A 12384-nucleotide genomic window follows, 5' to 3' on the forward strand; every position below is an offset into this window, starting at 1 on the left:
CATTTTGAAGAGTAAAATTAGGAAAATCTGTGAAATCAGCTGGGTTGTGGGGTTTTTTTCCCCTCTCTGATTAGATTCACAATGGTGTATGAATTTCAGTGAAGTGACTTTAATTCTACAATCATTCTGGTTAGCCAGGAACCTATGGGCTCATCTAAATCTGTAACAGGACTCTGCAGTAAAACTTTTATTTAATTTTGCTTCTGCACATTTTTTTTTCATTTATGTGTTGCATGCAAAAAAACACTAATACCCCAACCCACTGGAGAAATTCTAGAAATTTTATGGCAGTTCCCTCTCATAACCATCTTGGTGTATGAGGAAGCTCAGCACAAGGAATGACTGCTCCTCAGCACGCTGTAACAGATCTTTTTATGGGATTTTTTACTTTAATGTGATTCTCTCTGCCCAGCCATTAGCAAAATATTGCCACTCGCTCAGGATTGTTCATCTCCTGTGTAAGCAGCAAAATAAACACTTCGATTTTTCTATTTTGCTTTTTTCCCCCAAATTTTCAGTGCAAGTCGCAGCATATTTGTCAACTGTGATCCCTTAAAATACCTCCTTTGATGTCCATGTTCCAAAGCACATCCACTAACACACACGAGAGAAAACCCAGATCTACCTCGGAGTCTCTGCCTACCCTGCTAAACAGCGTCTGGAGTCACTTTCCCCCCTGAAACGTTATCTTATATGTGCTATTCCTTTAAAATGGAGGGAATAAAAAGGATTGTATACTTGGTACAAATGCATGCTGAGAGCAAGATGTGGGATGAAAGGCTTGTGGAGCCAGAAGGAAGTGTTCAGCCCAGCCTGTGAGAGCACTGCCAGCGGCTGAGATGCAGGAGAGGCATTGCAGACCATTTCACGTTCAGCACTAGTAGGAGAAATATAATTGAGGTTTTCTTTGATGCAAATAACGTTTGTGTTTTTTTTTTTCTTTACAGTTCTTTCATTAAAAAGCAGTATTTCCAACCCCTGGCTAAGAAATGGGCCAGTGCCTTTTTAGTTTTCTTTCTCCCCACCTAAATGTAGAAACCCTTTAAATATCATGGCAGTGTGGTGAAAGTAAATATTAGGAGACTTTGTAGGTGGCATGAAAGAAAAAATTATTTTCACAGACATGCCTTTGAGGGTTTCTTCCCTGCTTTAGTAGGGGTGGCAGTGAGAGGAGGGAGAAAGATGCTTGGTCTGTATTGCTTTTTCCTTCGAGACACTGACATCAAAAGTCAGTGTTTGATAAATTACCTTTCCTCTCTGTTAACCCAGTTTGGGCAGGTATTTGAGAATGAAGGTATTGGGATATGGTCTAAATGTGTAACTTCTAAAAGATGATTACTGCAAGGCAGTGTTTTCTGATATGCAGTGTGGGATTTATATTGCCAAATTCAAACCTAAATGTAGGTGTTAAGTCTGAACTAATCATATCAATCCTGTAGGCTCTTTCTACAGGCAGGAGATAGAGTGTGACTCATCCTGTGGGGATGTGTTTTTAACTTTCTCTGATGTTTGTGGAGGGAGTTTCTCTGGCTGAACCAGATACCTCTTGTTTGGAGGGCCAAAGTCCCACCACTGGCCTCCATTTTTTTGTCAAAATGCCTATGTCTTGATAGTGGACAGCCTTCCCAAAATTTGTTATTTGTTATTGCTTAGATTTTATCTTTAATCCTGTGCATTTCTTTGAAGCATTGTCAAGAAAAGCATAATTTAAAAAAAAATCACAACCAAACAATAAAACGAACAACAACAAAAACTCCAAGACCCAAAAAACCTCCCCCAAAACCCAATAAAACAAAAGTCTCACCCATGATGTGTTGAAGAAAAGTGTCAATGAAGAAACATTAGAGTTACCATTCCTTGAAGTATATTTAGCAAAATTATGGCCTCTAATCTATAGCAGTACAAAGAATTTAGAAGGGAAATTTTACCCAACCTGTCATTTCTTGAGTGCCATGGGTTTCTTGCACATGATTACTCCTCCCTCACACATATTAGTGACGAAACTCAGAATTATTATGGGTAAGTTGCCTAATTTTGTGACTTAGTGGGTTGGTCCTGTGTTCCTCCGCATCAGTCTGCTTTTTCAGAACAGTTTGAGGCCTTTGTTGCCGTGTTAGAAAGTTACAGAGCTTGGGGGGGGTTTGTGAAAAATTTCCTTTTCATCTCTTGAAGGCTGAAGGGGGAGAGGTTGAAATATGGATTGCTCACAGGAGGCTCTGCCTCACGACATGCTGTTCTGAGGAGGCTTTCTGAAGCTTTAAAATACTTTCTTCCTGGAGGAAGGTACTGAGGTCTTTTTCCTGTGGTCCAAAACAGCTGTTGCATCTCACACGATCATAACACGTCTGCTTTGCCAGCAGGTTACAAATGTCACAGAGGCAGTACTTAATGCATTTTATTTTAATTAGACTCCATCTTGTCTCTGGATTCATTTGTTCAGGTTTCCTTCCACGTTCTAAAATCACCAAAGTGCTGTAAATTCTCAAATAAATGCAATTGCTGTTGATGCCACAAAAAGTTAGCTTTGTGTTGAAGGGCACATGGGGTAGGTGTTTAATTTCTGACTTTCTTCAGGTTTTTAATTAAACTGAGATCTACTGGTGTTTCAGAAAGTATTTGTTTTTTCTCCATTACAGGCTTATAGATTTTCTCAGCTTCCTGAAATGGTAATGGGTTCTCCTCCCCCTCCTGTCCCTCCCAGAACGGGTCCTGTGGCTGTTGCCTCTCTCAGGAGGTATTTATCTTTTATTTTATTTTAGGTATGATCTTTAAAAACCACTGTTGTAATGAGAACTGGGGCAAACCCTGAAGGGGCACTTAAAAGGTGCTTCTAAAAACACACTCATGAAATTAGAAACATATTTGGTTTATTTCATTTCAACACAAAAAGAAATAACAATGAATCTTCCTCTTCTATTAGCCAGTCTCAGCTCACATAATGGCATATTGGATTGAGGGTGTGTGGTAGATAATTCACACCGTCATTCTCCTGCTTTTCTGCACGGTGAGGACTTCCAACAGGATAGGGGTGAATTGGAAAATGCTTCTGAACAACAGAAGTGTCTTTTTTTTCTTCCCTAATGCGCAGGTCTACATCAGATATTGGCAGCAAAGTGAGGATACCTGAGTCCAGTGGAGCAGATCAGGCCCAACATCATGATCAGACACCTTTTGCACCTGGTTCGAGAGCTCCAATGTCTGTTGGTCCACTTGATCAATCAGCTTTTCACTCAGGTGAAAAAAACAATGCAGACCCAACTTGCTGCTTTGAGAGCCTTCTGTATTATTTTGGATACAAAGGAATGCATGGGATATAGCAAATATGGATGATTATTTGGAGATAGGTGTGTTAGGTGGGGTCTCTCCTGATGCAGCTGAAGGAGACCTGTTTTATATCAATCCAAGTACTTGAAAACAGAGGATTTACAACAGAGCTGTAAGTTGTGCTACCAAAGGAGGCTGAGTGGCACTCAGCTCTGCTTGGTGAGTCAGAAAAACAAGTGGACATAAAGAACAGCGTGTGAGAGACTGAGGTTTTCCAACCTCTCACGTGGGATGAGTTTTATGACTCCCTGTTTCCTCTGGAGAAACTTAATCCCTAGTCTTGTCACAACAGTGGGCTACTGAGGGAGGCAAGTTGAATTTATGTGTTCCCTTCCCTTCAAAACACACGTCAGTGGTGCTTTTGCACAGTCCAAGGTAATAATCTGTTAGTTCATCACCCCTCCTGTTTTGGACAATAAAGTTCCTGCCCAAATGCAGAAAATATTTTGGGTCTAAAAGCCCCAGTTTTAAAGGCCTAATTGGTTCCCGGTCCTTTTGATGTGAATTTTGTTTATAAAATAATTGATTTAATAATGAGATTAAGCTGATACACTGTTTGGATAGTATCTGGATAACAGCTGGAAAAATACTTGAAAGAGCTTCTTCTTGAAGAGCTGTAGAAAAGAGCTTACAAAATCAAAAAGAATTTTACATTGTCAGTTCAAAGTTTTGAAATTAGGAGGTTTATTAGACATCGCTCTGTTAATCTGCCAGAAAAATGTCTTCCTTAGCTTCTTCAGAAGTAATAATTACCTGCATTGACTTCAACATCATTTACTGAGAATAATAATGTGGATATGCAAATGTGTTGTCAATTAGTTTAATACAGTAGGTTTGAAGGATCCATTCTACACTCACTTATTGCCATACCTTCTGGAAAATGGTGCATGTGAATCTGAAAAAAGCAGATGCTCACCCTTTCATTTTAAAACATTTCAAGCTATAAAACATGCCCCCCACTACCAAGAGCTCTTCCCTTTACATGTGCAGTAATATGATCTGTGGGATTTGCTTTTTTGTCATTTCCAGTGATGGGGGGATTTTATTGCTGGATATTAAAAGCAGGTATGTTGTGCTGCTGCTGAAGAGTGGCTGCATTTCAGAAGGGACAAAGTGACCTTTGTGTATATTTTGGAGTTTGCCAGAGTAATTTTGGGAGTTATTTGGAGGAGACTTTCATATATGACATATATGACATGTATTACAGGGGCTGTAATATAGGCAGGGAAAGACAAGGAGAGTTGTGAGAAAAGTGCAGCTGTAATACGAGGCTTCTAATGTTCTGATATGAAAATAAGTTTTTATTGTCTCAGTACCTGAAGAAACATTGCTGCAGGTGCTGATTTGGAATAATAATGGCCTAGTGTCACTCATGCAGCCCAACATCAGCTCTAAGGTAATGATGTTGAAATGATAATTTAAGATAAAGTATTACATCATCTAACAGTGACAATTTTGAATAATAGCTCATTTTTCTGCGGTTAAATTAAAAGAGTGTTCTGATATAGAAGCCATGTGTCATGTGCAGGAGCACCACTTCTTTCTCTATACATGTCTGAAGAACACTAATTTCCAGCCTTGCTAACTCCTTTGAAATAGCAACCCTTGTGCTGTTTAGGACCTGGAAAGAACCAGGATTGCCCACAGCTCTTCTCTCAGCCCATCCACCTCCTTCCAAACCAAGGGGCTGGAGGAATTGGGATAGAAACCTTAGGAGATATCCAGTGGCTACCTGCAGTGCAGGCATACACTGTAAATCCCACTGGTCCGTAGTAATTCCAGGGTGGACTGCTTCACTTAGGGCTGGCTCCAGCATCCTGCCCGATATGGGGGAAAAGGCACAATACTCCAAAGTCAAAATGAAAGCTTAGTCCCTAACAGTAGGAAACACTGTGTAGATGTAAAGCACAACAGAGGAGGTTTTAGTCCGTATTTTGGATCACAACATCTCTCATTTTTTTCTTTCAATTTTGTTTGTTTGTTTGTTTTGGTTTTGTTTGGTTTTGGTTTTTTTTTTTAGTTTTGGTTTTGGGGTTTTTTGGGAGACAGCGTTAGAACAGATGGTATGTTTCTGCTCTGGAGAAAAATGTGCCACAAAATGTCTTTCCCTCTTCTTCACGTGCCCTGATTGCATCCAGAGCACTTCTGGCCTGGGACAGCAAGGGAGATCATTGACAAACTATGAATCTCTGGGCTTGTGGAGACAAACAAACAAAGCTTTGGGGATGGATGTCACTGGTTGAGCCTCTCTGTCTCTGTGCACGAGCCCATGCAGTGTCTGCAACATCTGTCAGAGCAGACAGCACAACCCTCTTGTAGATTGTTCAGGAGCAAAAATGTGCCAGGGCTGTAAATGACATTCTGGGGGACAGATGAAGATATTTGAAGCAGCCAGTAATTGATGCTAATTCAATTATACTCGGTATGAATTTTAGGGTTGCCTATATCTTGTGATTTTGTCAGCAGAGTGGTATCATACCTTCTGAGAGCAATTAGAAGCAATGTTCAAATGATGTGCAGTTGGAAGGGAGAGTATTTTCTCTGCATTGATTCCAGTACAGAGAATCTGTCCCTCTGTGTAACATTACTGTGCTTCCACTGCTCAGTGAAAATGTTTGAGTTGTGCTTCGTTGTGTTCTTATGGGGTTTACTGCCTCTTCTGCTTTCACAGAAAGGATGTTGCATTCTGAATCTGAAAAGTGAAATACTGAATACTCAATATCTGTCTATATAATATAACTGAATACTCAAATCATACTGTGCACGTGCTTTGTTTACTGACTGATAAAGGTGATACACAGCTCTCCCACCCAGGATTTAGGGATGAGGATTTTATAACCTTAGTGTAGTAGTGGTAGACACTTCTGGAGTCTGTCTCCACATGTAAATAGACACTGCAGGAAGGAAGACTTACTGGACAGGCAAGATGTTTATATTCTGTTCCAAACTCGGCACACACCTGGGGTTATGAGAGCAAAACTCGAGGGCGACAGTGAGAGTGCGAGGCCTGTCTTCCAGACAGCCTGGTTGTAACCCGTGGGTCATCTCTGTAACTGCAGCAACAACCACACTGTTCTCTGCATCTCTGTGAGCCACAGGAGTAAACCCCACCTGAAAGCAGATGTCACCATACCCAGAGATTTGGCTGGATCCTCATGCTAGGATGGCTGATTTCTTCCACTCAAATTAGAGTGTGAATTTCAGTGGGTGGCTTCCTGGATATCCCTGTGCATGCATCTTGATTAGGACGTGATAAACCAGATTTGGTGTCAACAGATTCCCTCGGAAATGCTTATTTAAATCGAAGCTGCGTAGTTTACTGCAGTCATAGAGTGTTCCTGGGAAAGGAGGTGAGCAGGCAGAACCCTGGCATATTTAGAGGAGCAATGACGTTCCATGATGGAGTTGTTGAGAGTACAGCCTGCTAAACATATCAGTCACTCATTTTTGTAGGTTTTGGGCCTAGAGATGTTAAGAAAGACTGTGGAACGAAAGGTGCATTCTACTGAAAACCATGGTAACAACAGCTAAAAACTGAACACAAGGAAGCAAATGTAAGAGGGGAAAAAAGCTTTTTCTCTGATGATCCAAAGTTTTGATGAAGATCAGTTCATTACAAGGATCAGGTTGTAAGGACTAAGCCCTCGTGTGTACCTGAAGGCTGTACATGTTTATAAGGACAACTGCAAAGCTTACCATGTCCAGTATTTTCAATCACAGAGATGATTTCAAACAGCATCCTAGAGATGCTCTTTTCAGAGGGTTGGCAGCCTTACAGACAACCAACGGTGATCACGTTCTCACAAAAAAACCCTGAAAACCCCAATTAAAAACAAAAAAAACCCCACCACTGAGTCCATTTGTTTCCTAGCACTAATCTTCTAATCTGTACCTGAAAATCTCAGCTATTAATTATGTCTACTCTTTTTATTTATTTATTTATTTAACAGGAAATACAGTACCAGCAGTGTTTGCCATACCAGCAGCAAACCGACCTGGCTTCACGGGCTATTTCATCCCCACGCCACCCACCGCCTACAGGAACCAGGCCTGGATGCCCTACGCTGGAGAGAACGAGCTGCCAGGGCAGTGGGCAGACTCAGTAAGCAGCCCTGCTTTTTCTGACTGCTTTGTGTTCTCTGTGATTGGCACAGGAGGTGTTTTAAGCAGTTCTTAAGCAGTCAGCAAAGACTCTGATGATTTTTCCTTGAATGTCTAGTAGTGAAAAGCCATAAGAGAGGGTGTAGATACTTCAGCTGTCCTTCCTGTGGACTGTAAGCAAGGTTTTCAGAGAGTGCCATCATTTACTAGGTTAGGGTCAGGCACCTGTTTAAAGTTGCTGGGCTAGATGTAATTTTTCTTTCCCCAAGACAGAGGTCAAGCATTTGGATAGGCAGGTGGCAGGAGAAAGGTGATGCTGCCTCTCAAGGTGGCCTTGTACTGTTTGAAATTTGGGCAGCATCTTTGCCTCCTGGAGGCTTCTCTCCAGACAGCCAGAACCCTAGCTCTGTGCTGCTGCTGCAGCCCTGCTGTGCAGTGTTTCAAGTCCTCCTGCAGATTGGAGTGACAGATCATAAATTAAATAATTAATTGCACAATCCTAGACTGGAACAGATGTAATTTTTAGCCCAAAGTAAACCTACATTTCAGAGAAATGAAGCTGGAACATCCTAAAATGAATTGCAGTATTTATCACGTTTGAAACAATTTCTCAAGCGTAGGGCTTTTTCTCCACTAGGGGGGAAAAAAAGATCAATTCTGCTGTTCGAGCTCACATCTGGTATTTATGCAGAACCACTTTGGCTAAAAAAACTGGGAGATACATTCTATTCCCTTGTGCAAATCATTAACAGAATATTTTAGTGAATTGCAGTTGAAGGCTAAGTTGGCTTTGAGCAACCAAGCAAGAGACAACATGGTCATATAAATGTTCCTGGGGGCAGCCGTTTGTTGTCAAGCTTTTATTACTGCTCCTGATGCCTGTGAGGAAAAGAATTCAGTGTGACTTTGAGATGCAAATCTGAATTTGTAGGCAGAACTGTCAAGAAAATAAAAGAGATGTTCCTCTGTAAGCTGAACACACCTGCTGGAGTGCCCCTGACACCCGGAGGATTGTGATGCTGTTGTTTAGATTTCCTTCTCAGAGCTGCCTTTTAAAGCATGAAAAAAATTATTTTCCTTTTTTTATTGTCGTAGTTTTGGTGTTTGGTTGTTTGGGGTTTTTTGTGTGTGTGTTTTTAACCTTACTGACATTTTAAATCCAGGAGGCCTTCTGTATCTTAACCATTTTAAAGTTTTTCTTTCAGAAGATAAAAAACCACAAAACAGATAAGAGAAAGTATTTTACTGTCTTCCATTCTTTTCCCCTTTTGTATCCCTACTCTTGGCTGCAGTCCTACAAAAAAAGAGTCAGATATCACTTGCTAAAAGTGGAGACTGAAAACAAACTGCACAAAAGTGGAAAACAAGTCTCCAGCCCCAAGTTCCTTCCTCTGGAAGGAGGAGAGTGTCACCTTGTCTTCAGGGAAAGAGGTGGGAAAAGCAGCTAGTGCCAGTGGACTATTCACAGAGGAATGAAGAGGGATGCAAGAATCTGTCTGAAAAACAGCTGTGACAGTGTAGAATTCAAAGGAAACAAATGTCCCTTTTAACTTCACTTACCCATTGCAGAGCTTCAACAACTTCTTGTTTCTCAGACTTTCATCCCTCTAGTGGCGTTGTAGAAGAGGTGAAAATGTAAAGCCAAACACTGCAGTTTTTACAATGAATTTGCATCTCCCAGTGAATGCAAATGTGTCAAGAAATTGCCTTTCTATGAAAATGATTACTAGAGGAACTGATGATAGTGTTAATGACATAGCATGGTCAGAAAGCCTGAATAAAACTGAAAAGTATAAACATCTAAAGCAATACTCAGGGTTTGAGTTTCTGGATGTGTTCTGGTTTCTGAGCCTCTACATTATTGCTTGATCATATTTTCAAGATTTTTTTACGGCGAGTAAGAACAGAGGCCTGATATATGTACGTTGAAAATTAAAATTCTTTATTTTTCATGCATTTCTACTAGCCTGGACTGTAAAAAAGGGAAGAGAGGAAACTTAATTTACTATAATATGTTATTTTCTGACTTAAAGGGTAAGCATTGAAGCACTAAGTTTTTTTTTTTGGAGAAGGCAAATGTATCCAACAAAGCACTTACCTTCCAGACTGCTGGATAGTGCTTAGTGAAATCAGTAACCTGGTGGCCTCTAGTGGTGTGTTCACATGTTGTACTACTGAAATCATCTTTTGAATAATCTGTTGTAAACTAAACAGAGGTGTGCCTGGATCTAATGATCACTTGCATATCATGCCTGCTTCCTATGTTTGACTCATCATTCCATACTGAACGTCTTTGACATTCTCTTTGTCGCTTGGTGGATATCCAAGATTGCAGAGAGCATCTGTAAATCCTGTAGTGGTCAAGGCTTTAAACATAAAGCCTGCTTGAAAATTAAGGGCTGTTTTATACTCTTTGGGGAAATAGAAATACTATTTTTATTTAATGCGTTAAAATCTTCTGAGTACTCTAAAGATTGGTATTGTAGTTCATGGTTTTGTGGAGGAAATTTAATCTCACACAGCGACTAAAGGGCATACATTATTATTATTTTAGTTTCAGCTGGTGTAACATGGGGCTGAAATCAGTGAAATTACAACAGAGTAAAACTGGGAATCCCCCACATAATTCTTTTAAATGTAGCCAGAAATATTGATACTTCTGAGAATCAAACATTCTTTTCAGTCTTGAGTTTCCAAGTTGGCATACCTGAGTTTTTCTCTGTTATCTGGATCTAGTGTGTTTCTGCTAGGAAAAGTGGGACCAGGGACTTGGCTGACTTGGGTTAGGCAGTGGCTGCGAATCAGAAAGCTCTGCTTTTCTGCTCCAGGCTTTTTGGTGTCCTGACATGTAGTTGTGCTGTCTGCATAAAACTGAAATGTTCAGGAGGAACGGTAGGCAGAGAACGCACTTTCAGACAAAAACCTTTTCCCTCTGGCTTTTCGAGGTGATGATAAATGGGGACACGCAGTGCTTTCCCTGCGTGGTGGTGCTTTTGCTGCCGCAGCTGGGAGCTGAGTACCTGCTGCACGGACACGTGCACAAATGGCACGTGCCAAATACAGCATTTGTAAACAGAAGCTGAGGATTACGAGGTTTGCATTCCCTTCACACGGTCCTATCTGTTCCGTCCCACTCTGGCCCGGGGAGGTCTGTGCTGCCTGGCAGGTGGCACCGCGGATCAATTGTTCTCTATTAACTGTGCGTAATTACAATTCTCCACAGGTTCCCCTTCCTGGGTACATCGAGGCTTACCCCAGGCCCCGCTACCAACACAGCTCGCCGTCACGCCTGCCCCGGCAGTACAGCCAGCAGGGGGGCATGCACCCCAGCCTGGAACAGGCCCCTCTGCCATCCACAGCAGCCTCCCAGCAGAGCCTGACGGAAAACGACCCCTCTGACGCGCCTCTCACCAACATTTCCACGGCTGCCCTCGTGAAGGCAATAAGAGAAGAAGTGGCCAAGCTGGCCAAGAAGCAAACGGATATGTTTGAGTTCCAAGTCTAGCGCCTTTCGTGCACAGTATTTGCATCTCGGGACTCTGAAGACGTGTAATCCTGCTTGCCAGCTAAGGGAAATGCTGCCAGGAAACTGTTTCACGTGGATAAGATCGACCATATGCAATTGTTTGTCACTTAGCTCTCGTATTATGACCCATCATCACTGGAGGTGCTGCTGAACATGCCTGCTCCACGTGAGGTTTCATTTGCAGGCCCAGAGGTAGAGCTGCTGAAAATAACTTCTGCATGCCAAAACTTTGATTCAAGAAGGAAATGCCACAGAACACGGTCAGCTAAAGGCCGTGGTCGGCGTGGTGGTTGCAGCCACTGTAATTGTTTGCTGCAGGACGTTGTATAAGGGATGTTGATTTCGGCAGTGGGGTCATTCAGCCTATTCATTCCAGAGACTGCAGTTCAAAGCAAAAGAATTCAAGATGAGTAAGTAATCCAAATAAATGTCCTGTAAATAGCTCCGATTCTCTTCATCCTATTAACAGTGCTGAGAAGTGAAAGAATGGTATTTTGATAATTGGTGGCTACCTTGTTCCACCAGTGCCACTGATTAGTTATGGAGGAGACTTTTTTTTTTCAGTATGAGAGAATACAGCGCACGAAGGGCCAACAAAGGATATTGGTGCTAAAAGCTTCCAAGAGAAATGAAAAAGTATATTCACATTTGCTCTATAATCAGACTTTCCACTCTGAATGCATGTGAAGCTGGTAAACCTGAGACCTTTGACTTTTTCCAACCTGGAAAAATGAATACACCTGCTTGGACAAGAAAACCTCTGTTCAACACAGTGCTTTTTTTTTTTTTTTCCTCTTTCTTAAACAATGCTATCTACTGAAGTGATACCAGAAAGTGCTACCTGAAGCTGCAGTTGATTTTGATGACACTGGAATGGTGAACGCGCACCTAGGAAGCTCTGAATGTAGAGGACCTAATTATTATATTAACATGTAAATAATTTAACAGTTACGTGGATTAACAAAAATACTAATGTTATGTGAAAAAGAGAGCATTGCCAGAAATTATGCTGACTTTGATATTGTGCAAGAAATAGGTCACTGATGGTTAAACTGCATTGTGGTATGAATCCAATCCCAAAAGAATATCAAACCAGTTGAATGGGACAGTAGTTAATATTTTGCAGTTGTACAAACTAGTTGGAGATCATGAACAATTGTTTTCAGTTCCTTCAGCTGCTCAGCTTTGGGAACTGAACGTGTTGCAAAATTTGTTGTCTTGGGCGTGTTTGATGTCAACTGGAATTAAAGGTAATGTCCTTCATTTCAGTAAGTTATTTAGTTATTCTCAATTACTATTTTGTCTGATCATTTCATTCCCCTGAGTTTCTTTGGTCTTTACTGACGTGAGAAAGGGAACTTGGTTTAGCGTTTTGGCCACCATTAATTGAAAGAAGGAGAGAGAAGACTATAATAGGGGATAGAAGCAGAAAT

The 12384-nt window shown here is 41.3% G+C and overlaps 1 protein-coding gene across 5 annotated transcripts in view; it reads left to right on the top strand.

The window, feature by feature from the left end:
• The window catches only part of KIAA1549L (KIAA1549 like), a 65279-nt gene extending 54328 nt beyond the window's left edge, over positions 1-10951 (top strand). For all 5 annotated transcript variants that reach the window (XM_027906173.1, XM_027906175.1, XM_027906176.1 and 2 more), the window contains 4 exons: positions 2637-2734; positions 3089-3234; positions 7275-7426; positions 10649-10951. In XM_027906173.1, coding sequence (XP_027761974.1) covers positions 2637-2734; positions 3089-3234; positions 7275-7426; positions 10649-10930 — 678 coding nt within the window. In that variant the 3' untranslated portion in view covers positions 10931-10951. The remainder of the gene's footprint in view (positions 1-2636; positions 2735-3088; positions 3235-7274; positions 7427-10648) is intronic.
• Positions 10952-12384: the final 1433 nt, after the last annotated feature.

The sequence above is a fragment of the Empidonax traillii genome, unplaced genomic scaffold (genome assembly GCF_003031625.1).
Source record: "Empidonax traillii isolate 1590-97213 ecotype Southwest subspecies unplaced genomic scaffold, ASM303162v1 scaffold1256:size278899, whole genome shotgun sequence".
Taxonomy (NCBI): Eukaryota; Metazoa; Chordata; class Aves; order Passeriformes; family Tyrannidae; genus Empidonax; species Empidonax traillii.